Source organism: Myotis myotis, unplaced genomic scaffold (assembly GCF_014108235.1).
Source record: "Myotis myotis isolate mMyoMyo1 unplaced genomic scaffold, mMyoMyo1.p scaffold_m19_p_17, whole genome shotgun sequence".
Taxonomy (NCBI): Eukaryota; Metazoa; Chordata; class Mammalia; order Chiroptera; family Vespertilionidae; genus Myotis; species Myotis myotis.
Genome location: NW_023416321.1, coordinates 20277489 through 20304619, shown reverse-complemented (window position 1 = coordinate 20304619; position 27131 = coordinate 20277489). Strand labels below are relative to the sequence as shown.

At 37.7% G+C, this 27131-nt stretch overlaps 1 protein-coding gene and 1 long non-coding RNA gene across 4 annotated transcripts in view; both read right to left on the bottom strand.

Annotated features, from left to right (window-relative positions):
* Positions 1-27131, bottom strand: part of NSF (N-ethylmaleimide sensitive factor, vesicle fusing ATPase) — a 124540-nt gene that overhangs the window by 70053 nt on the left and 27356 nt on the right. For all 3 annotated transcript variants that reach the window (XM_036340133.1, XM_036340131.1, XM_036340132.1), the window contains exon 8: positions 26313-26468. In XM_036340133.1, coding sequence (XP_036196026.1) covers positions 26313-26468 — 156 coding nt within the window. The remainder of the gene's footprint in view (positions 1-26312; positions 26469-27131) is intronic.
* Positions 9234-14825, bottom strand: LOC118671631. The gene is made up of 2 exons (XR_004972786.1): positions 12356-14825; positions 9234-9521 (listed from the first exon to the last, which is right to left on the bottom strand). It is a non-coding gene; the product is annotated as an uncharacterized LOC118671631 (long non-coding RNA).

Sequence of the window (27131 nt, the reverse complement as noted above, 5' to 3'; positions counted from 1 at the left end):
GATCCAGATGGATATTACAGACTTTGTGGATAAAGTTGAATGTTCTACTTCATGTGACTAATGCCAAGTGAAGCACATGTTTTCTCAGAGACACCCAGATGAAGTGCCAAAGGAAATTTCTTTTCCTAGGCAAGCATTGCTAAATGCCTTAGATGTATTATTAATAGCAAACTAACAAGACTGCCCTGACCGGCTTGGCTCAGTGGACATTGGCCTGTGGACTGAGGGGTCCTGGGTTCGATTCCGGTCAAGGGCATGTACCTTGGTTGCGGGCACATCCCCAATTGGAGGTGTGCAGGAGGCAGCTGATCGATGTTTCTCTCTCATCGATGTTTCTAACTCTCTATCTCTCTCCCTTCCTCTCTGTAAAAAATCAATAAAATATATTTTAAAAATAATAATAACAAGACTAATAATCTAGGTGTCTTAGGATTTCTTTAGTCAACTCTACATGAGCATTTATTGCATCTTAAGAAAGATTAGGATGACCTGTGGTTTCTGTTTACTCACTCTAGGAATTTTCACCTTTCTAGCAGTTTCACAGTTCAGATGTGTGATTTTTTTAAAGTGAGTTTTATTTCACCTACACCAAAAAGCACGCTGTGAAATAAAAAATTATTAGATTTCAGTGTTACACACAAAAGTGTAGGTGAAAAAGAAAATTTCTGGAAATGGAATATATGTCTTATGTTTTCAATGATGACAATAGTGTAATAACTCACATAAAAGAAATCACAAGATATAACCAACTCTCCTAGAAATTTTACATTCTGAGGAGGAAGACCCTTTGGATTGCCAGTAAGTTCATTATTTCTATCATTATGTCAAAAAGGACTGACTCCCTTTTAAATCCCTGAAAGTAATGAGATCTGTGCTTATAGTAACGGCTGTGCTTATAGAGACCAGGGGACCTTAGTGGAAACCTTTGAAGGCTTAGTCTTAACCCTCTCATAACAGAGCAAATTCCTGTCTTAAGAACCATGGCCAAAAAAACCCCCCAAAAACCCAGCCCAATAAATTGTCTTGGCCCTTAACCCACCCTTCAAGCATGAGTGGTAGGGAGATGAGGGGGAATCCTTGAGCTTCTCCTAGAGGTCAATATCACCAAGCCCTACAGCATCCAAGTGACTGGGGCACATTTGATGAGGACTTTGGAACCTGCCTCCTAATCTTCCCCTCCAAGCCAACTGCTACCATCATGATTTGAAGCTATTCCTATTCATAAAACGCCTGCAGAGGCAAGTGACAGTGGTGGTGAAACAGGTACAAGGAGAGGAGAGCCAGAAAGAAGAAAATAAAGATTTGCTGAGTATCTACAAAGTACCAGGCCTTATCCTCATCTCTACTTTCTTAACTTTCTCCAAGTTTATCAACTTCCCCCTAACCATACTTCCTTCCATATTAAGGCATACTTTTTTCCAAGGACTCTCAACTCATTGGCCTTTTATACTCCTGGAACACCCATCCCATAAGCCCTGAACACAATATGGATTTATTGCACTGGTCACAGAGCACAGCCAGGAAATATTAAACCACTGGCTGATATCCTCACAATTTCATGCCATCCAACTTCAGTTCTACTCTCACTGCTTTCTCAGTCCTGCATGCCATCCTTTACTTGCTTTTGTTAGTTGTCTTCCATTCCCCTATTCAGATGTTCACTGCTCTTCTCATCTCAAGTGCTACCCCATGCCATTAATTCTTAAACATGACATACATTCCTACTTCACGTATTTTTTTTTTTAAAAAGACTATGGATTCCCTTTAGCTTCCTGATTCCGTATCTACAAATTTATCTGCAGACACATCCATTCTCAACATCAACATTGGCTCTCAAAGGATGAGTTTCCTTCCTCTTCTCCAAGGTTTAAATTCCAATTATTTGTATATATATCTTCTTCTCCTTTAGACTGTAAACTATTCAAGGGCAATTACTGTCTCATCAATCCTGAATTGCAGACATGTAGCATAGTGCCTAACACTTAATATGTACTCAATAAATGGCTGAATAAGTAAATTACGGATTTCTTCCCCCCCCCCCCCAAAAAAAACCCTCAAAGAAAATGAGAAAGGAAAGACCCTTTTAAAATTTTTATTTAAAACTCTTAATTTATGGAACAGTGTAAAGTAACACAGATGAACTAATTAAAATACCTAAAAAACATAATTGCAATGATAGGGACTTTGCAAACTTAGCAAAACAAACTACATGATATATAAATATTAGAGTCTTAACTCTGTAACTCTGTTTTTATGTGTGGAAAATGCTCAATTTAATGTGTTTTGAATTAAATTGACCCAGATTTTATAAAATAAGTAAACAATAATTCACATGAAGTTTGAGGGAGATAAAATACATTTCCATGGAACTTATTATATACTAGAGGCCCGGTGCATGAGATTTGTGCACTTGGGGGGGGGAGGGGGGCTCCTCAGCCCAGCCTGCGCCCTCTCGCAGTCCAGTCCGGGAGCCCTTGGGGGATGTCCGACTGACAGCTTAGGCTCACTCCCCGCCACTGTCACTGCACTCGCCAGCCATGAGCTGGCTTCTGGGCTTCTGGGTGAGCGGCACTCCTCCTGTGGGAGCACAATGGCCACCAGGGGGCAGCTCCTGCATTGAGCGTCTGCCCCCTGGTGGTTAGTGCGTATCATAGCAATTGGTCATTACGCTGTTTGGTCGATTTGCATATTACCCTTTTATTATATAGGAGGATAATACAGATCTCTGAAATGACAGACTCTATTCAATATAACATCAATAGAAATGTCACAGAAGCTCTAGTCTGCATTAGAACTATAATTCTTTTAGGATCTCATAAAGCACATCAAAAATATACACGGGCATATGAAGATTTTCAAAATCTACTTCCACAAAGGAAGCAGTTACTTAAACAAGCAGTGGAAATGAGACTTTGTTATTACCATTATTATTACAGCCTGTTCTGACTTATTAAATTAGCATTGGTCCCTAATTTGAAATGAGTCATAAAAATTTTTCTAAGTAATTCCATTCAACAAAAGTGTATTAAGCTTCTGTTTGGGCTATGCATGAAACTAGGTGTAAGGGATACAAACAAGAAAAAGGCCATCCCTACTTACAGGGCATTCTGGGTTTATTGGGAGAGACAGAAATTTAAAAAGGATACAATATAATATGACATTATCAGAGATATGTATAAAATGTTTTTGGAACTTAGTCAAGAGAGACTTGATTCTGTCAGGGTGATGGCAGAAAATAGGGATGGACATAGGGGAAGAGGTAACATTCAGGTAACTTGAAGAATAGTAGGAGGTTCATGGCTGGGCAATGGAGAGGAAATGGAACCCTTAAAAGAGAGACTGGAATGATCAAACACAGAGGTACAGACATAGGAAACTGTCCTCTCAAAACAGCCAGTAGTGCCCTAGCTGGCTTGGCTCAGTGGATAGAGTGTTGACCTGTGGACTGAAGGGTCTCAGGTTCAATTCTGGTCAAGAGACATGCTGGGGTTGCAGGCTTGATTTCCATTAGGGGGCATGGAGGAGGCAGCCGATCAATGATTCTCATCATTGATGTTTCTATCTCTCTCTTCCTCTCCCTTCCTCTCTGAAATCAATAAAAATATTAAAACAACCAACAGCTAGTAGTAACCTGTTGTGGCTCAGCCTTGGAGGTGAGGAGAGGGGAGTGCGTGGAAATGAGTTTGACAGGCTCCCAACTACCATAGGCCTTAACAACATGCCCAGGAGTTCTTAATATGTTTTGTAAAAACCCTGAGGTTTTTATAACCAAGAAAGGTGCACAATAAGATATATGCTTAAAAACTAGGTCTGGTGGTAGATTGGAGGAAGGACTAGCAAAGAAAGAGGGATTGGGTGGAAGTCTAGTTGAAGAAATGTTCTTAACCTTTTTTTTCTGGGGACACTGCCTCACTGGCTAGCTCTGGATTTTCACCAATTAAGTTTTGCATATCCCTCCAAGTCCTTTGGAAGCACATGAACAAATGGGACCAGAGGGCTCAGGAGGACACATCCCTACTGATGCCCCAGCTTTCTCCTGAGCTTCTCCAGGACATTAAAGCATGGCTCTGATGTTGGAGAGCCTCTGATCTCTGGCTTCTGGGCTGTCTGACTGCTACGCTGTACTGATTGCTATTACTTTCTTATGCCTTACATGCCCCCTCACTACTCAGAGATCAGTGCCCTGGGTTAGGGAACTAAATAGCAAAGGGCAGGCAAAGAACAATCAGTGAAACTGACTTGTTTAAATTGTCATAGTCTCTCATTCTATCTCTCACTTTCTTTCCCATGGAATAGTCTAATGTATCTCCCCAGAAAAATACATATGTACAAAAAATTTATACAATTTTGAGGGGATTTTTAGATCCCCTGAGGGTCTATTCATGGAATCCAAATTAAAATCTCCTAAATATACTTCTGAAATAATCCAGACAAGAGACAATAGTGAAAAGAGGCAATAGTGGTAGGGAATTGTAGTAGGAAAAGAAAGAAAAATGTGGGAGATATTAATCAGAATTTAGACAGCAAACAAAAATAAGAGAAAGAGGAGGCATCAAGGATGTGACCTTAAGGTATGTAACCTTCACATGTATGAAATGAGGATAACCTCAGAAGGTCACCAAGAAGATAGCAAGAGGAGGGCAGAGGAAATCATAACTTTGTTTTTGGCTATAAGGCATTTTGAGATGCAGGCAGTATTGTCTATTAAAAATGTAGGCTGAAAACTCAGAAAATATGTCAGAACTACTGGTTCAATATTTTTGAATGTCTGCTCTGGGCACGTGAAAAGACACAAGAAATGTTAGGCTGAGGAACGTGACAGCAGGGACCGTGCTGCGGATAGAGAGGGTGAAGACTGGGAAAAGAACACTGCATTTGAAAATCAGGAAGTTCATGCTGATCTGGCCAAAGAGTCTTAGGTTGGGTCAGACCATTTTAGGATGGGTATGAGAAAGAAGCTGAGAAGCATAAGCAGGAATAAACAGATAGCACTTTCAGGAACTCTGGCAAAAGAGAGGGCAGATTTAGGGAGACAGAGTGCAAGGGAACCTCTTCTTCTGGAACAAGTTAAGTAAACTGGAGAAGAGGAAGTAAATAAGCTGAGGTATGCCTGTGGGGTTCTGTTTACTATGTGAAGTAGGGGCTTAGATCATCTGCAAAATGAGGGATGAGAAGATGATATTGAGAAACAATGATAAAGGTTTGGAAAGAATTGGGGAATTGGGAAGATGTGTGGGGAAGCGTGCTTGAGCAGACAGATGCCATTAGGCAAGTGAATTCAGCATATGAAATTCAGGTCACTGAGGGACTCTCCTCTTTATTGTAATTACTAGTATATAAGCAACTCACACTTTTAGGTAAGGTATAGATTCTTATTCAACTCTACAAATATAAATGTCATCAAAGCTGGTATAAGAATCTCGACCTTTTTTTTTTTTTTTTTTTTTTTTGGTTTTAACCATCTCATCACCTTTTTTCTTTTTTAAATATATTTTTATTGATTTCAGAGAGGAAGTAAGAGAGAGAAATAGAAACATCAGTGATGAGAGAGAATCATGGATCGCTGCCTCCTGCACACCCCCTACTGGGGATCAAGCCCGAAATCTGGGCATGTGCCCTTGACTGGAATCGAACCCGGGACCCTTCAGTCTCCAGGCAGGCGCTTTATTCACTGAGCCAAACCAGCTAGGGCATAAATACTTCTATTGATTTCAGAGAAGAAGGGAGAGAGAGAGATAGAAACATCATGATGAGAGAGAATAATTGATTGGCTGCTTATTTCCTTTTTTCAAAATGGAATCTTAAAGTTTAGTAACATAAGATAAATAACAATATTCAGTTAATTTAATTTGAAATCAACATATGTATAGCTCAATTCTGTTATCTATCTCATTCAAAGTGTGAGGTCAAAACTATCACATGATTTGTAGGCAACATTTTTCCTCCATTTTCTACTAAGTTTGGGGCTTTCACTTTCATTTCTAAGTCATTTCCATCTTTTCTTCTTCCACAACAGCTTACATAAGTAAGAACCATTGTGGGCTAATAGTATAATCAAATATAGTTACAATGTATTACTTCTTTAATTTTCTGTGTTCAGTTACTTAACTGCTTGTTTTACTAACTGCTTCTGTTAATCATCTTTCTTAAAAATAATAACTAATTTTACTTGAATGAGGCACAAACATATTAACAATTCTTGGTTATAACAACATAAAGGAAGGTGGTAGTGAAAAGCATTATCCAAAATGGTCAAAAATAGATTTAAGTTCTGGAATTGAAGTTGCTAATTACATTTGAATATAGGAATAAATGAAATCCTGGAATATCATATTATTTCATTCACCCAACAAATGCTACATTTGGTGATGGAAAGATGATTGCTTCTATTTTCTCAGTGAAATAAAGATTCCAAGTGACTGGTGGCTGGTGAAGATGGAAGAAGGGAAGAGGTAGTGTCAAAGATTTGAGGAGAATGGAGAGAAACTAGTAATCTCAAAGAGTAGGAAATTAAACTGACTAGAGAAATACAGAAGAAATACCAGAAACTACTGCTTACAAGACATACTAATGGCCCACCTGAGATTTGGTTCTTAAATTTAAAATGAGATCAGACACCATGGTTTTGTGTTTTTCTTAAGCCATATTTAATAGTCTGGGTACTGATACAGAGTAGGCAGTAGCTGAGACACCTTGGGGCTTTGACACACATAGAAGACGAAGGGTAAGGCCAGTAAGGGTGTGTGTAAGGAAGATATAAATGTGATAGACCATGGAATCTAAGCTGGGTAAAGAGGGAAGAGAGGACAAAACGGTTGGGAAGTGACAGAGCAAATTAACTGGAGGATCCCATGGGATCAAAGTTGCTGGACTTGGCATGGGAAGAATGCTAGAAGTAAGCAAGGATCAAATGGAAGGTGGCTAGAGAGCAGGATGCTTAAAACTGAGATTCCAGAAGTGGTTATTGGTAATGGCAGAGTCTTGGGTCTGACCAAACAGTGGATGGCTGAGAAGGAGTGAAAGAAATGAGGAAGTCAAAAAAGTGTAAAGATAGATTGCTGAACAAATTATCAACAAGGACACTAAAGTCACCCAACATACAAATAAATCATACAGGAAAGATTACAGTTAGGAAAAGCAAGTGAGCCAATTTCTTTATCTGGCTCCCTTGTTCATTCCTCACTAGCAGGGCTACTCTTGTTCTCTTTCATTTTGTTCTCCAAATGGTACTGACAATGAAAAGTATTAATGTTTATTACTACATCATTAAGTAATATCTATTACTAAAGGCACAAATAATATAAAATGCTAAAGAAATAAGCATAGCAAATGGTAATGCCATTGTTTACTAAAGATTTAAGTTAATGAGACACTGGAACCTCACGATAAGACTACATTCAGTAACGAACTTAATATAAGGCTTGTATCTCATTCTAGACTCCTCGCCATAAATTATGTTTAATGATTCCATGGGATATGAACCACAAAGCTTCATTTTAATTATGCTTTACAATAGATACCTGTCAAAAGGAAAAAAGTATGATTTGTGGTCAGGTGCCAAATAAGGGAGGATTGACTGGATTAAATGTATTAAGAAATAAATCAAGTGAAAAACTCCAGAGAACATTAAAAATTACTAATAGCCCCACTTTTCTGACCAATGATTCTCAAACTTGGATATCAAAAACTAGCAAAAGAACTTAAAACAAAATAAAAAACCTAGGGAGACATGCTGTCATTAAGTGGCTCAGTTTTTATTTTGCAAAGTAAAGATTTCTTAAACAAACAAACAAATCAAACCTGACATCTATCACCACCATTTCATATAAAATGTATTTAATACTAAAAGGTAGAAGGATATAATCTCAAAATAAAGGACATTCTTTTGTATTAAATAAACTTGGTTTTATGTACAATGTTAATAGTAAAGGCTTTTGAAGTCAGCTTGCCTGGATTCAAATCCTGGTTCTTCTATTTACTAGCTAGGAGTAACAACAGCAACAACCTCAAAAGGTTATTACAAGGATTAAACATACAGTACTTAGCATTCTTCCTGGCACCTAGTAAGAGCTCATAAATATTGGCTATTAAATAATATTAGCTTATATTTTTTATTATCTTGCTGTAAAGGAGTGATGCCAGACTCCCAACTGGCATGTGAGAATTAGAACTATTAAGTGATTGTAAAACTTGAAAAAAAACAATTTTGCTTACAAAATTTTTTTCTGAGAGTGACTACTATGGCCATTTAATATTATAATTCTATTGTCACTTAAATATTGCAAACTATAGTAACCATTCCATTGATGAACATCTAGCTCCAAATTAAATGAGCAGGAAAAGATATGGATCACATCATTTTCACAAAGACTTCACTAGTGTTTGGTAAGCTGGGAATTCTCCATGGTTACCCTCTTTCCTCTGGGTAGATTACTATCTGTCTCAATCCTGCCTGCTTCTCTTGTGCTGTAGGCAGTCAATTCATAATTATTTCTCAAGCTTTCCAAGCTCATGTATAGTCAATATGTAGCTCATTCATAAAAGCCAGGCTACCATGATTATCAGTTCCACATGTACACATCCTTCTATCATCTTTTCCTTGCCTGTCTTATCATAATATGTATGTTTCTTTTCCAAAGTTTCCTTATTTCCCCCATTGCAACCATTCTCAGAGTCCCCAACTGCCAGATATTAGAAAGCTGCCACTCCCATTTCTTAGGGAGCACACACCCTGCTCTGTTGGCACTCACCAGGGATGACTTGGTTCTACCGGGATGAATTGGAGCTATTTCTGGGTATGTCATCCAAAAGGGTATTTGCAATGCTACATTACCACAGCCCATCCTTTGCCCCTTAGTTTGAGATAGATTAGTATAAGATGCCTTCTTATCTCACTTCTAGCTACCACTCTCTCACCTGAATCAGCAGTTCTCCCAACAATGTACAAAATGTGTACTACTGTTTTGAGCCTCAGGTGTTGATATCCAGGGGTTATAATCATACAAATTTTTGGTGAGGAAAACTTCAAGAGGTTGTAAGGTTTGTACTACAAATAGCTTGAAATGATTTCTGATTTAAAAGTCTAAATGGAATAAAGCCTTACCTAATATAATAAGACTTACCCAGCCCCTCTGATAAAAATGATACATGAAAATATTTGTTATCTAATACACTACTTGCAAACTCTTTTCTTAAAATAGCTCCATGAAAAATACACAGCCTTACTTCTGTAATAAAATGAATAAACAGTAATCTTTACTATTTGCAATCTTTCAAACACTATCCAAAAAGTGACGTTTGTATCTTAGAAAGCAGTGAAATTTTCTTTGTTTGCTTGAGACTTTATCAGAGGTCAGCTGCAATGATGAAAAATTGCCAGTCAACTTTTATTTATCCAAAAGTGGAATAATGAGAGCAAACGCTAATTTTACACAATAGTGAGCAGAATAATAAGTCAGAAGTTGATCTCAAATTAACATCAGGATAAGGAGTGTTTAGTTCATTTTTGTAGGCAGCATGATCTATGAAGAGAGAGAAAAGTATGAAGTGGGTTTTGAACGATAACTGATATTTAAAAATTTTTTTAAATATATTTTTACTAGAGGCCCAGTGCACAAAAATTTGTGCACTGGGGGGGGGGGGAGGGAGGGTCCTTCAGCCGGGCCTGTGCCCTCTCGCAGTCTGGGACACCAAAGGGGATGACCACTTGCTGGCTTAGGCCTGCTCCCCAGGGGGATTGGGCCTAAGATGGCAATCAGACATCCCTCTGGCAGCCCAGCAGCCCTTGGGGGATGTCCACTTGCCAGCGGGGAGCAGGCCTATACTGCAGTTGGACACCCTTAGCACTGCTGAGGAGGCAGGAGAGGCTCCCACCACCACCGCTGTACTGGCAGCCATCAGCCTGGCTTGTGGCTGAGCAGAGCTCCTCCCATGTGAGAGTGCCCTGACCACTAGAGGGCAGTTCCTGCATTGAGCGTCTTGCCCCCTGGTGGTCAGTGTGTGTCAGAGTGACCAGTCATTCCCAGTCATTCTGCTGTTAGGGTCAGTTTGCATATTACCCTTTTACTATATAGGATAGAGGCCTGGTGCACGGGTAGGGGCCGGCTGGTTTGCCCTGAAGGGTGTCCAGGATCAGGGTGGGGGTCCCGCTTGGGTGCCTGGCCAGCCTGGATGAGGGGATGATGGCTGTTTGCAGCTGGTCACACCCCCTTCAGGGTGGGGGTCCCCACTGGGGTGCCTGGCCAGTCTGGGTGAGGGGGTGAGGGCCGTTTTCAGGCTGGTGGGTGACTGAAGCTCCCAACCTCTCCTTTCTTCTTTTTTTTTTATTCTGGGATTTATTTACCTTCTATGGCTGTCACTGGAACTGAGAGCTGGCTTTAGCTCTGAGGCTCAGCTCCAGCTCTGAGACCTCGGCTGCTGAAAGCAGGTATCTGGGTTTGTTTGGCTTCTATAATTGAAACACTGTTGCAGCTCCAGCTCTGAGGCCCGGCTGGCTGAAAGCAGCTTTCTGGGGTTTGTTTAGCTTCTATAATTGCAACATTGTTTCTTAGAGTGCAGCTCAGAGGCCAGCAGCGGCAGGCGGGGAACCTTGGCTTCCTCCATCACTGGAGCAAGCAAGCCACCTGTTCACTTCAGCTGCCTGGCTGCCTGCCGCCATGTTGGTTGGCAGTTAATTTGCATATTGCCCTGATTAGCCAATGGGAAGCGTGTCAGAGGTATGGTTAATTACCATGTTTGTCTATTATTAGATAGGAGGATTGATTTCAGAGAGGAAGGGAGAGAGCATGAATGATGAGAGAATCATTGATCAGCTGCCTCCTGCACACCCCCTACTGGGGATCGAGCCCACAACCCAGGCATGTGCCCTTGACCGGAATTGAACCCGAATCTTTCAGTCCACAGGCCGACACTCTATCCACTGAGCCAAACCAGCTAGGGCCATGGTCGGCAAACTGCAGCTCACGAGCCACATGTGGCTCTTTGGCCCCTTGAGTGTGGCTCTTCCACAAAATACCACGTGCAGGCGCGCACATACAGTGCAATTGAAACTTCGTGGCCCATGTGCAGAAGTCGGTATTTTGTGGAAGAGCTGGTATTTTGTGGAAGAGCCACACTCAAGGGGCCAAAGAGCCACATGTGGCTCGCGAGCTGCAGTTTGCCAAGCCGCAGTTTGCCGACCACTGAGCTAGGGCAATGATAACTGATGTTTAAAGGGAAATCTCAAATAGCTTCCAGTTCAAATGCAGAGATTCACTATGTTTGCCAAAGAGCGACGCTAGTGGCAAGTCAGGACATATTCACAAGCCTTGCAAGCTTCTCTCTGCAGTTATGCAAACCAAATTTGAATGCTTCTTTTTTAAGTAGTGCATGCACTTCAAGAAAATACCATCACAAATTAATATTAATATTTGATCTTTCACTTTAAAGTTTGCCTAATTATAATTTCTCCTATGATTTAGTTCTATTCAACTTATCATTTTGGTACTATGATATGATTATTTAAGAAACAGTTTAGAATTTTCCAGCCAAGCAATGAAGACTTGGAGCATAATTTCCATCAACTCATAATGTTTGTTTGTTTCAAAGACAGTCAATCATCATCTAAAACAGGTTATTATCTACATTTGCATAGCTGTGCACTAATCGAATCTTTAGGGAAGGAAACACTTAAGACTAAAAACACAACTTCTGACCTCATTTGAGCAGTCAGATCTTTGATAAGCCTGACTAGGTATCATTTTGTCTAGTAGAGACTTGCTGTTGCCCCACCAACTGTAAATTACCAAGAGTGCTTTGAGTTCCGTTACAATCAAGTGAGAAGGGCCTATGCCTGGAGCTCCAAGCAGCTGTGCAAGATGTCTACCACCTGACTGGTCTATACCCAAATTAGTCAACTGAGATTTAATATAGATCTTCTCATTAGATAGTCTAGAACTAAAGATGGGGTATGTGTAGCAACTCTCCAAACTAATCTTTGCTGACACCCCCTCCCTTTTACACTCCCTCCTAGGGTGTGGCCTGGTATTTTGTGAATTCTTGATGACAAAGATCATGCTTCTATTAGCAGGTCTTGCCTTGCTGCCACCTGGCAGCATGTATCTTCATTGGTTTCAGAATTTTACAGCTTTTCCTTTCTTCTTTTTTTTTCATCCATCCCTTAGGTTTAAGCTCATTTTACTTGCTGTTCTATAAGGCCTCTGCTTCAACTAACCAACATCTTGTCATCTATCAGTTCATGTTCTTCTGTTCCTCAGGAATCAGCTCCTTAATGAATGGCACCTAATTCTGAACACATCTGACTGTTAATACCACCTAGCTCTGATCACACCTTTGAGTTCTCTTCTTTAATACTTACAGTAGTTGTCAAACTTTAACAAGCACCAACATCCAACGGAGCTTGTTAAAATGCAGATTTCCAGGCATCACTCCTAGAAATTCAAATTCATTAAGTCTATAGTGGAGTTGAAGAACCTGAATATTTAATAAGCCCATCCCTAGGTGATTCTAATGCAGGCCAGAGGACACCTTGGAAAACATCATTCATAGTTACAACTCACACTATATTAAATTGCTTTCTAAGAGTCCTTAGGTTTTTATTCTATTTAGTGTATATGTTTTATAGTCTCAAATCATAAGCTGGTAAGAAAACATTTTTTATTCCCCGACAAGTTGTAGTTGTAAAACAGCAATGAGCTATTCTAACAAGATAAAAGTTATCAAGAGTAAATGTAAGATTCCTGTTCTTGAGTACAACTGGGCGAGATATGGCTTTGTGAGTTACTCAACAGTAAATTCAATATGAGTCAAGATAGAATGTAGATGTCAAAAATGTTAATGCAACTTCAGCCTGCATTAAGAAAAGACTGATGTTTTGAAAAAAGAATGAATATTTCTGGTCTATTTTAAACAGGGACCACACTTACAGTACTCAAACTGATTTCCTGGGTTTCACAACTTAAGGTGAATATAAACAAATGTTAAAGTTCAGAGAAATGTGAATAGAATGGTAAAGGACTAAAATTCAAGTTACAAAAAGATTGGCTGGAGGAACCAACCAAGTTGGAGATTCAGTTTAGAGAAAAGATGAATCTACAGGGAGTTTATTCTGGACAAAATAATATCTTCCCAAACCTAAAGGGCTTTCATAGGGAAGTAGGGTAATCCTTGTTCTGTATGGTCTTAGGGGGAGAATTGAGTGTGTAGTAGAAGCTATAAGTATATTCATCCTACATTAACTAAGGAAGATTCAACTTAAACCTCCAGTTGTCCAAAGAATTGGACTGCAGCATTCAGAGAGAATGATTTTCTTGTCACTGGAGGAATTCAAGCTTAGCCTAATCAACTTGGCAGAAGTTATTCGTCAGATATGGAGAGGAAATTCAAATGAAAGACAAGTATGTGAACTAAATGACTTTTATGATCCCTACACTACTGAGATTCTACAATTCTTCTGATATTCTCTGACTGAACCAGATAGTTTTGCAAAGTGAGCTTTGAAATAGTCCAGGATGGGAAGAAAGGAGACTGAAGACTAGTAAGATAATAAGGAGGCTATTGCTATTGTTTAAGTATAATTTACTGAGGCTATGAAAAAGAAAAAAGGAATGATCCAAAGAACAAAACAAAGAAAATTAGGAGTATTCAAGACTGCATCTGAAAAACACAAGCACACATAAATACAGCCAACTGATCTTGGTCAAAGGACAAAGGCAGTACAATGGAGCAAAGACAGTCTTTTCAACAAATGGTTACTGGAGCCCTGGCTGGCATGGGTCAGTTGGTTGGAGCATTGTCCAGTGCACCGAAGGGTTGTGGGTTTGATTCCCAGTCAGAGCACATACCCAGGTTTCCAGTTCAATACCTGGTTGAGGTGTGAACAGGAGGCAGCCAATCGATGTTTCTATCTCACATCAATGTTTCTCTTTCTCTCTCACTCTCCCTTCCTCGCTCTAAAGTCACTTTAAAAAACAAACATATATATCCTCGGATAGGAATTAAAAAAAAAAGTGGTTACTGGCAGAACTAGACACCCACATGACAAAAAAAATATTAATCTAGACACAGGTCTTACATATATCACTAATTTAGTGTTCCAATTAGCAATTCTCCAACAAGTAATTATTGAGATTTGAGAATTCTCAAATCACTCCGATAGGCAATTCTTGGAATACCAGCTGGGTGTCTGATAATTCAACTTAATTCTGGTAATATCTACCTGGAGGTAGCATCAGATTCCATAGATTGTGGGCTCAATCCTACAAGACAAAATATATCCCCCACCTCCAACTTCAGATGTCAGATTATTTATTACCTGTACTTCTGATTGACTGGCTATAGATTGGAGGTTCCAATAACCTCCTCCTTAGCAACTCAATTCAGATGTCAGTCACATTGTTACCTGTACTTCTGATCAACTTGCTATGAATCAGAGGTTCCCATTAACTTGCTAACTCGGCTCACAGAACTCAGAGAAAGACTGGTTTATTATAAAATAACTCAGGAACAGCCAGATGACAGACGCATAGGGCAAGGTACAGGAAAAGGGTGCAGAGCTCCATGCCCTCTCCAAGCACCACCCTCCCTGCACCTTCACGTGTTCAATCCAGAAGCTCGCTGAACCCAGTCCTTTTAGTTTTTTCTGAAGGCTGTTTTACACAAGCATGAGTAATGAAATCATTGGCCATAAGGGATTGAAGGCAATCGTTAGCCCCTCTCCCTTCCTCAGAGGTCAGGGAGTGGGACTAAAAGTTCTAATCACAGAAATGGCTCCACTGGCAACCAGCCCCCATCCTTAGGTGCTTTCCTATAGACTTATTATTATTTTTGTTTGTTTGTTCATCCTCACCCAAGAATATTTTTTCCATTGATTTTTAGGGAGAGTGGAAGGGAGGGATAGAGATAGAGAGAGAGAAATTTCAATGTGAGAGAGACATGTCCATTGGTTGCCTCCCATATGTGCCCTGACCAGGGCCAGGGATTGAGCCTGCAACTGAGGTATGTGCCCTTGACCAGGATTGAACCCTTGATACTTCAGTCCACAGGCCAATGAGCCAACCACTGAGAAAACCGGCCAGGGCCAATGGACATATTATTAACACAACACCACCATTATCACTCTCAACACTTAGGAAGTCCTATGTGTATTGGGAGCTGTGAGTCAGAACCTGTGGATGAAAACCAAATATATATGAGAAATATAATTTGGTCAACTGATTCAATCTTTAGTTTAGACTGTGATAATAAACTATCATCTTTCTCTCCTATGTTGACACAGTACCTACTGGAGCCATTACCACTTATAAGACAAATCTGAATTTTGAACGGCTGTGTTCTATGTCATTTACTATCATATATGGTCAGTTTTCTTTAGCCAGATAAAGAAAAATCAGACCACAGAAAATCTGTAACTAAGTAAAGTGAGTCTTCCCTATCTTTTTCTAAGCTCATCACAACCACAGTTGGTTGCCTAAATGAAGAGTTGCAGAGGAAGCCAAAGTAATCAGGTAGCAGACAGAAAAGTAAGAGCCAATAAAGAGAAGTTTCATGGAAAGAAAAGTCCAGTAAAAGAAAAAAGTGTCAGGCAAAAAAGTTGTTGTGGATCACCATGGAAATGTCCCTGGAATGCACTAGTAATCTGCAATTTGGATAATTCTCCTATGTATATTTGAGATTTGACTGAATCTATCTGATGTGTGGATTAGCAGCATACTAATTACAGGTTTATCCTATAGTAACCATTCATTACCAAAAGGCATTTAAGTCGTGCTAAGTTTTCTCCCTCATGACAGGATTCTAGATAGATTTTTTAAAATCAAAGCACTTCTAAAAAATTCTATCATTATGGATAAATTCGAGTAAATACAAGTATAGACAGTATAGAAGGTACAGATGTGTGTGTCTTTATATATCAGTTTTCAGTCACTCCAGAATAAAAATAGGACTCAAAACTATTACTTGCCCAGAGAAAAGATACTGTGTTAAAGTCAGAGGTATTAGTGAAGAACTCAAAGTCACATATAAATCTCTTGAGTAATGAATACATTATCTATAATAACTTTCAATCTCAAATTTCACACTATTAGTAAAATGGTATAGAAGGAATTTACTGCTGTCTACTCTAACTTCTTTGTAAAACCTGAAAGAATATCATGTTAATTATTAAAAAGTTTCTTGCAGGGTTTTGGTCAGTTTTATTTAATTTAAATTATGGACATATTATCAAAGGTAGATTGCTCCAAGTAACAAATCAGATTGAACTGCGAGAAAAGTCTTGTTGAATCATGGTAGAAGTACTCTCCTAAATAATTTTTTGTTAAGTTCTGGGCAGCATTTTGCTAACATTATTGCTCATTCTTTCTTTCATTTCCCTTCCTCCAACATCCTATTCTCTATTTTGTCTATCAAAATGGTTGTTGTTTTTCCAAGTCAGTATATCACATATAAGAAACTGACAAGATTTATAGAAGTGGTGGAACATTTATCAGCTCCTCTCTGATGGAATGTGATAAAAAGTAAATATAAATCAGCCAAGGTATGAGTTCACAAATTAAAAAAAAATATTTCCAAGTGTCCCCTTGACTACCTTATCAACAAACACTGTTCAAAATGGGTAATTACAAAACAGCATAATATAAGGCGTGTTAACTATTTTCAACAGCAATAAAAGTTTAAGATAAGAGAATATATCTAAACATTTGATTAAAGTAAATGGATTAAAGATTTCTGCCTTCTACAGAGCTATAAAAGCGCCTTTTGGCAATATAACAATACCAATCACATACCATCTAGAAAGGGTTTGATAGTGAGCCAGGTACTGTGTTAGAAAATTTATACACATTAATGCTATCTTGACAATAAACTTTTAAAGTAAATAACTTTGCAGGTTGGGGTACCAAGGCTCACAGAATTTAGGGTTCAAGGCCCTAAGTATACAAGTGACAAAGTGGTAATGGCCGACTCAAAGCCAGCTTTGTTTGTTGTGCCCAAGAGTCTTCTTACTGCTGAGGAAGAGATACTAATTTACTATTACAGGGCTTATTTACATAGAATTTTGCTAATGCTATTTATCTTTTTGAAAGATAAAATGTTATCAATATATTTTTTCATGATAGATTAAGAAAAAAGTCACAGAATGGTGACTGTGTTATTCTCTATAAACAGAAAAATAAATCTATACATTACATAGTTCACAGAGTCAAAAACACTATGGTTATAAATACTTAGAAAGAGGTCTGGAAAGATTCCTGCCGAACTCTTTCCAGCAATTCCCTCTAGGAGAGGGAGTAAAATTGGGGTGGATAAAATGAAGGGAGATATCAATTTTCACTCTGCATATCTGTGTCATTTTATGAGGATGCATTACTCTTATAATTTGTAAAATAGAAAACACACATGTGCATGCATGCACACACACACACACATGCACAATACACACTATATTGACCCGATGCCTTTAATTTTGAACACTGTTTTTACAGCACACATACATAAAAATGGCATTTCCTACTGAGGCAGATAGTAGGTGACAAGAACCTAAGCAAATACTTTTCCCCTTATTTCTGGAGTTTAGCTCTATTTCAAATCAGTGCAAGAGGTCTTTCCTAGATTAAGAAGGAATCTAAAAGGACCTACATAGATTTAGTAATGAATTATAAATATCTGCTGTGACCTTTAAAGGATGCGCCTTGCCCTAGCTGGTTTGGTTCAATGGATAGAGCGTCAGCCTGCAGACTGAAGGGTCCCACGTTTGATTCCGGTCAGGGTTGTGGGCTCGATCCCCAGTAGGGAGCGTGCAAGAGGCAGCCAATCAATGATTCTCTCTCATCATGGATGTTTCTCTCTCTCTCCCTCTCCCTTCCTCTCTGAAATTAATAAAAATAGATATATACATATTTAAAATAAATAACTAAATAAAGGATGTGCCTCAAGTCTTTACTGCTTCAACATATCTGCTTCTTCCCCATATTGCCTACTTTGCTACTTTGGTTCACAATGTGCCTTGTTTTATAAGATACTACTTTGGGATGTGCAAATAATAATGTTGTTCCCAAATACACTGGAAGCATATTGAGGGCAGGAGGTGGGTCTAACTGTCGAAGTGTTCTACAACTGAGGTTAATCAAGTTCTTGGCATTTATTCATTTCTTAAAAATTCATATGAGCAGCCACCATGCCAGGAGCAGAAAATATGCTAGTGTCAAAATGAGCAATGTTTCTTCTTCTGGGGGTACAGACATGGGGAGAAAAGTCTGGAATATAGACATGTAATGAGCAATTATATTACAATGTAATAATGCATAAAAGAACATATGGGATTATTGGAACACAGAGGAGCAACACTAAAGCCAAAAACACCCTGAAAAAAGCTGCAGCCTAAAGGGAGGAGTTAGATAAAAAGATGGTGAACAAACAACCTTGGATATAAAGCAGGTAAGAGACAGTAGCATGGCAAATTAGAGGACCTGAAAATAGCACAGGCTGGCTGGAACCCAGAGCAGTGGCTGAACCCAGAGCATGGGGAGGGGCACAGGCTGACAGGCGGGAAAGTTTGGCAGGGGCCATACCACATAGAGCTTGTAAGCCATGGAAGGAGTTAAGGAGAGCTACTAAAGAGTTTTAACCAGTGGAGTGACAGGATCAGGCTTGCCTTTTTATAAAAATCGCTCCAGTTACAGTGTGGAGAATGGATTAGAGAAGGGCAAGGCTGAAGGCTTAGGGAGCAATTCAGGCAAGAGATAATGGTGTCCTGAAGGAAGGTAGTGGTGGGGGAGATGGAGAGAATGGGGCAGATTGGAGATATTGAGGGGACTGCAGCACTGACAGTCTATTGTGTGACTGACTGGAAGTGGGAGGTGAGGGGAAGAGAGGAGTTACGGAAAGTTTTCGGCTAGAGCACTGCCTGAGATAGACAACACAGAGGTAGAAGCATGTTTAGGGAAGATGGATGGGGGTAGTTGAACGAGTTTAATTTTGAACTCCCTTTGTGATCATGAGACCATATGCTGATAAATATCCAGAGCTCTAAACCGAGACTGAGATAGAATATGCATCTTTGAGAGTGAATGACATAAAGATAGTAATCGAAGCTACAGATACATGTGATCAATTTTGGAGAAAATAATTAGAGTGAGAAAGAATAGGTCTTAGAGAGACTCCTGAGGAACTCCAACATGGTAAAGGACACAAAAGACACTGAGAAGGGACAGCCAGAGAGGTAAAGGAAAATCTGAAATCCCTACAGTGAGAGAAACCAAGTAAAGAGGAAATTTCAAGAGTGGTCAACAGTATATATATATATATAGAAGCATTTATTTGAGGTTTAACATGAAATCATACAAATAAAATTTGTATAAACACAAGTCCACATTGAATTATAATATAGATAGCAAAAACAAAGTAAAAACAAAACTAAAACTAATCGGTGGCTATATACAGTTGGACACAGTTGCGTCTTGTACACTAGAAAGTCTTTTACAAAATAATCATCTTAGAGCAACAGAAGATCAATGTTCAGTGTCATCCTGCAGGATGGGTTACTTTAGCAATCTCTTCCTGTTTTCTCCAATGATTATTTTATTTTAACATGTATGTTCCATCTCTAAGTTGACAGTTCACTTAAAACAGAGCTTCTGAGAGAGATCAAAAAGCACATGAAGAAAGTGGGCTAGCGTTATTAGATATTACAGTCCTACCACCAACTCTTCATGTCCCTTGAACTCATGACAACTTGAATATATCAGATTACTAGAAAAGTAGCTTATTTAGAAAAACCTTAGTGCCTTAGAGAGTTCATTCACTCTCATATATTGAGTACTTAGGCTTCTTACTCAAGGCCAAGGTACTGATTTTTGCCACATTCAAGTTCCAGAAAACCTGCCGGAAATAAGAAAATTAAGAAATCCCAATTGAGACAGTTTCTCTACTCAAACTTTAAAACCTGAACAGATAAAGAGATCTTTATGCTTTCAATCAATGTTCTCACTGCCTTGGCAAAAATCTGAGGTTTTGGAAAATGCCTCTAATCTTATAAAGAAGAAGAAAGGAAGAGTAAAGAAGACAAAGAAGGAGGAGGTGGTTTAACTATTTAGCAGAGCAAAGTTAAAATAATGGTCTTGTCTGACATCTAAATACAAAGATCAGATTTCTGTAGTTATAACTACCTCTATATACACTCACTATGTAAGAATTCTAGCAAATTACTAAAGTACTGAATAACTTCTGAATGCTAAGGTTGTCATTTATAAATGCATATAGGAAATGGTAGGGGGTGAGGCCAGAACTATAGACCTTCAGTGTTTTCATAATTCCTCTCTTCCTTTTCATACCCCAAACCTATCATGGCTAAGTTCTCAGAACCTTTATATATGAAAAGCTTTATAAATATCTGATAATTCGGGAGGAAAGGCAAAAGTGGAACTCTTTACTCATCAGAGGATATTCTTTGTCATAAAATTCAAGGCTTTCCTGACTACTTGATTCTTAGCTTCATCTTTCTGTATCTGGAGAGGCAGTTCAGAAAACAGACTCTGGAACCAGACATCCCTGGTTTCCAGTCCCAGCTCTGGTAACTTATTACTGTACAAACTTAGTAAATAATTTCCTTCTCCTGCTTCAGGGTTCCTGAGCCAGGAGAACCAAGTTCTAGTACCAGTTCTGCCTGTGATTTGCTTAGTGACCTTGGGCCATAGTTTTCTGCATCTGTAAGGAATTGCCATCAATGCCCTGGGAATGCTTTTCCCCTGTGCTATTTTCCTCCAAGGAAACTTCATGAAGGGAATGAGACACACCTATTCCCCTGCTCCCTTGCTGTGCTGACAGTGGAGCTACCATGAGAGAGAAATAGCCTGAGATAATATCTTTTTGTTTGTGTTTTTAATTACACAAGTAGAAATCTAGTATCACAGCAAAACACTCAGAGGTACGCAGAGTAAAAGAACAAAAATCTCCCCTTTATTTCCCACCCTAACTTCCTTTTCACAGGAGCAAACAATTTTTTTTCAGTTCAGCCTGTGTCTGTAGAGACTTTTATAATGCATTTACTTTTTTTTTTTTCATACAACAAATATATCTGTGTATTTAGAGCTATATCACTTTAAGATTTGCTCCACTGTATTCCACAATGAGGATAGGAGAATGTAGCACAGTTTATTTAATTATTTCTTTACTAGGTTCAAACTTAGACTTCAACTTTATAGTGACCAAATTATTGGGCTATACATAACTCAACTATAGTTGCCATTGGTGACTAATCCATTGGTGACATTATAGACAATTCTGCATCCCCAAAAGATTTTTCTCTAAAATTTGTCTATAAATAAAAAATGCCAGCTGAATTTGTATATAGTTTGACTCTGAGATATAGGCACAGCCACATGATTTCTATTCAAGTGTAAGTAAATTCAACTTTTAAAATTCAAACCAATGGTAAAATTAATTCAAGGTTAAAAATTTCAATTTATACCAATAGTATTTTATTTTTTATTTTTTTAGAATGTATGCTTGATCTCTAAATTCTGCTGTAAAGATTTTGGAAGTCACATGATCATAAGCCATTTTCTTCTAATTAAAAAAAAAACTTTATACAGTTCCCAACCTGAAGTTAGAATTAGTAAATTATTAAACTGTTACATTCCTCATATCCAAGTATCATCTATAAGTACTTTGTGGAAAATCAGACGGGGGAAGTTTTGCATCTCTAACCAGCGAGCAATTGCTTTCTTTTGCTTTCCTAATAAATTACAGGCAGACTTGAACAGATGTCAGGTTGGCATTCAAAATCTAAAATATAGCTGAAAAGCAAGTTATGACTAATACAAGGGAAAAAGATGAATGTCAGAAAGCTTCATTTTTTCTTCTTTTTTTCAAATTTCAGATAAGCTCTTTAGCCTTAGGGTTCCTTTTACAGAGCCCTGGAGTTCGGCTAGCTGTCTTAACCCCCCATTTAAATTGCAATCTCTGCTCATGAGTGGGGGTGTGAAAATGCATTTTAAGAGTGTCAGTGTTTATGTTAATCTTAGCAAGAACTCCCTCTCTCCCTAATATGGCATGTTCAAAACCTTAGCGCTCTTTCTTCCACTCTATTTTATTTGCACTGTTCTTAGCATCTGAAAGATGTCTGCATGTGATTGAAAGGGTCCTTATCTCTCAGCAGTCCTACTTTATAGAGTAACTGTAGTCTCACATATGATAGCAGAAAAGAGTTGCTTTCCTCTAGAATTTCAAAAGAAACCTTAAAAATACAGATTGAAAATGGGCTTAAAGAGGGAGGCACAGAGGAAAGGGCACCAAAAAGAACACACTGTCTGTTTGGAAGAATGGGGAACAAGATCATAACAAGTGGCTTTCCTCCCACTTGGTGGCCTGGATATCTACAAGGTATAGATCTACCAAAGGACAGTATGAGGCTTGAAAACTTAGTGTCTCTACACCCTTTTCCTTCTAGCTCTAAAATGGATAACTTCTACCAAATCCCCTTTCCTTGGATACTTGTGAACCTAGTCCTAAAATTACATTAAGGGATGCTGATTCTTTAACAATTATTCCACTGTTCTTTGAACAGGATTTGTATGTGTGTGTTTTTCCTCTGTGACATTTACAGTTTAGAGGTAATTGCCAGGGGTGCTGAAAAATGAAGTTTCTTTGCAAAACCTCTTTGCCAACAAAAGAGCTACAATGAGAACTGAGGAAATCAATCGTTTATCCTGAGCACTCTCCAAAACTGCATGCAAAGGACCAAATGTGGCAAACGTGTATGTTCAACTGACATCTAAGTATTCTCAAGGACGGCAGTCAGCTGTTCAGTTTATTCACCTGTACTTCCAGATACTGGTTCTTGATGCCCATATTTCTACCCTGGCACTCAAAAGGTGTTTCTATTATCCCACAAAGTAGGACTTCAGGTCATTTGTAACTAAACATCCATCATTAAAGGGCCCGGAGGATATTCTGACCAAATAGTTATTTGGTATTCACTAAATGCAAGGTATAAAACTAGTTTTCTTTGTGAATGCTTTTATATACTTCCAAGGAAGAACTGCCCTACGGGGGTTTGGGTGAGTCCAACTGCTACAGACAAGGAAAATGTACATAGTAACACTGATGAAAACAACAACAAGAAAAACAAAACTGATATTCCCCCTATGTAATCCCTTTTCCTATTTCTACACATGGCCTTTCTTCCTCTGTCTGTAGGACGGTATGTGACTTCCTTTCCCATTTAAGGCTTTCCTAAATTAGAATTCTATAAAAATATTATAACAAAAACAGCAAGGTATATATTACATAATTTAAAATACTTCAAGAGAGAAACTAAAAGATTGGAAACTAACATAACAGTAGGTTTGCAGCTGCTCGTATGAAAAATAATACAACAATTAATAAATAATAATGCAAGAATAAACTCTGTTTTGCATACTCATAACTATAAACCTACTTTGCCCATCCTGTATAGGACACTTATTTCATGTATATTACCTCATCTGATTCCTAATTTTGTTCATAACTGTGTGCCTCTCTCTCGTTAGTCCTTTTGTCTTCCTACATCTCATCAGCAACATTCTGCATGTATCTACCTATAGTTTCAATTTTAAAAGAAACATGAAGTTTTACAAGCAAAAAAGAAAGAACTATATTACCTAGAAGCATAATTATTAGTATCATAAACATGACACAATAGAATTCTAAATTTATCACTTTTTGAGCTTCAAACTTTGATGTACAAGCAAAAATATCCATTTAGTTAAGATTCCTGTTTGCAAAGTAGACATAACTCTAGACTTCATGGAAAAGATAATGATTTGGTCTCAAGCCAAAAGTAAAAAAAGTTCTCTGCTTAAATCAAAACAAAACAGGCCCATAATTATTCTTTTCTAATCTTTTTTTTTTTTCATTTGAATTGATTTAACTAATCATTCCCAGTGTCCAACTGTATCCCACAACCATACAGGTTTATCTATTTAGTTAACCAAGAGTAAGCAAAATTATCAACCAATTTTGTTTCTACCTGGCAGGGTAAAAGAACACAAGGTATATATAAGAAGGACTTATATACCATTATTTTATATTCTATCTAAAAGTAGCAAATTTGTATTTTTTATATATCTTTACCACTGCCTAATGAGAACTTTATAATCACACTGTTCTTGGAGTGCAATAAGTCCTCAAAATTAAAAGTAAAAAAGAAGCCTCTATTGGAAAATAGGGAATGACACATGCATAGCAAGAGAATTAGTTCACAGCCATTTTAACATTAAAATAAGTAGCTTTAGGACACTGAGAATCTTTATTCAGAATAAAGACAATGTCTTTCAATCCAGCTCAAAAGCCAAGGTAGCTTTATATTTACTCTCTTTTAAATCAAATTTATAGCACATGCTTCTTGATGGGAAAAAGCCATTAAAAAATATATCACTTACAAAAACAAACAAACAAAAAACACGACGGAACTCTTTTTTGTCTAATTAAATTAGTGTAAAAATATTAGAAAAATAAGTACATAAAAAGAGTTCTGGGTAGTAGCACTCACAAACAAAATTCAAACCAATGGTCCTTAGTCAAAAGGCATGTTAATAAAAATGAAAGCATACTATTATAATTTAATCATTTTCAATATGGGGTGCAGAAACACAGACTAAAGTCACTCAGAATGCTGTCTCTGTTCTGGTTTAATTTCAAATTCTTTGACAGCTGGCAAAATCACAAATCAACCAATATGAGTTTTACTCCTTTATGAACTACCTAACTCAGACAGAGGCCCTAATGAGCACGGTTTAGACAATGCACAAACACAAAACTAGTGTCTGAATAGCTAAATCCTCCACAGTGTCCAATGGTGAGAAAATATTCATAATATAGTTTAAAAGCATGGCTTTACAGAAGCAGTTTTTCTTCTGCTTGTTGGCTGGATAGTATGATGCTCAAAGAAACAGAATCATTAGACTCTTTCTATATCAGAGCTCGCCCTTAAAATCCAGAAAAAATATTCTACAAGAATAAATTACAACATTTGAAATCCTTTTATCTCTGCCTATACTTACAATATACTTAATATTTTCATATCTTGATCAAAAAAGCCTTATGGATTTATTATGCCTCAAAATATACATTGCCAAGACAGTGAACTATCATGCTTTTTACTATTTTCCAAATTAAAATTGTTTTTTTATGGACTTGGCCTTTGTATCTTTCAGATAAAAAAGTATGTTATTGCCATTTCAAGGTGTATAAAACTCAGGTGATGAGGTTCTCTGTCATTTTCTCTTAATCCAATTCCAAATTCGACCTTTACCCAGTGAACAGGTGTGTGCTATGCCTGTAATTTATCAGAGTGAGCGACCAGGCAGAAAAGCTACCAACAATAGGAGGCTAATAGAACCAAGCCCTTAGTGCCTAGAAAGCAGTTCTTATCCCCACCATTATGAATATACTTTTATCTCCCAGTAGCAATTGAAAGATAAAGAATGATGGGGGTGAGAGGAGTAATATATTCGTATTCCTTCAGGGGTTTTCTGGATACTGTTTTTATACTAATAGTCTGCCAGAAGCTGTTATGTTATAAATTCCTTTCTGAGATATTCTGTGGCTCACATTCCAATCCAACCTATAATATGGATATGAAAACAGTCATGACAGCATTTCCGCTAGGGCAAATAACGCCACTTCACACAGATAAGTTAAATAAACCTTCAAGGTGAAAGTGATAAATGAATAGTGCATTTTTTGTATGTAATATGGAAATGCCTATGTATACCTTGCATTTGTCTTATTGGATCAAACTTAACAAACTTAAAAACATACCAAGTATCCATTTACTAGGTATGAAGATGTACTAATTAAGTAATGCAATAGCACACTACAAAGCAGCAGCAGCTAATATTAGAAAATGCCCACAGTCTAATAGATAATAATTATCCAGCAGGCAAGATCTGACCCATAGTGTATCTTTAGAGTTGGGTGAAATTTTTAAATATTCCCTAATTAAACATTAAAATAACTAAATAAAATGATATGTCTAAATATATACAGTAGAAAAACAGACCTGAATAAGTAAATAAATAAATTAATTAATTTAAAAAATGGAGCAAAACCACAAATATTTCTATAATTTCTCCATACATTTAAAATGTAATTTTAAACTTCTAACTTGTCAAAGATTTTTTTTTTAGGGAAAAAAAAATTTTTAGAAGAAGTTAAAAGAGAAAAATACTTTGGAAGGTCTGAAGAATAATTTTAAAACATTACTGAAAAGAGACTTCATGACATTTATTTTTAAAAAACAATATAAGGTTTTATCAAGTTCTCCTTTTTAAACTCACCCATCTGTTCCACAATCTCTGGAGGAAACACTCGGGAAGCAAATGCTCGTCGAAAAATATCTGAAAATTCTTTGTCCAGACCTCCTATTCCCATTTTTTCAAAGTTCCAGTCAGGATTGATGATAGACTGGCGATTTTCCTTGGTTTTAGCTTTGCCTATGTTAAACAAAGATAATCAAATGTGAAACAAGAACTTCATCAGTAAGTGTAAAAAGACAGACAGAGCTCATGGGGCATCCTCAATGAACAAAGAGAGGCTACCCTTGTACAAAGATGAACAACATGCTCTTAGCTGCTTTTCTAAGAAGAATGAGTTTTGCTATGTTAACTATTTTGTCTGGTCCCCCTTTAGGGTCAGTAAAAAAACTTTCAAAATGACTAGCTAAACTCATGCTGTAGTCCATTTGTAATCAATCCATGGAATCCTAACCAAGTTAACTAATTTGGTTGATTAGAAGAAACACCATGTGCATATCTGATGAAGACAACACCAGCTGCCAGAAATGTAACTGAAATCTAGCGGTCCCTCAAGGCTCCTATGGCAAGTGTATTTAAAAATACATGTATTTATCTAGATTAAATTTATAATTGAGTATATGAACCCGTCAGCCTGAGAAAATGCACTAAGTTTGGTGTCTTATTTGCTTTTCTTCACTTGTACATCAAAGTCTAAAATCATCCTAATGTCTTTAATGATTTCAAAATTGGTGTTTTCAAATTCTTTCAGACACAAATTATTTCACTTAAATGTCATAGTGCCACCTAAAGTAACTCCAGAGAACCACATTAACTATCACAAATACAAAGAATAAAAGTGCC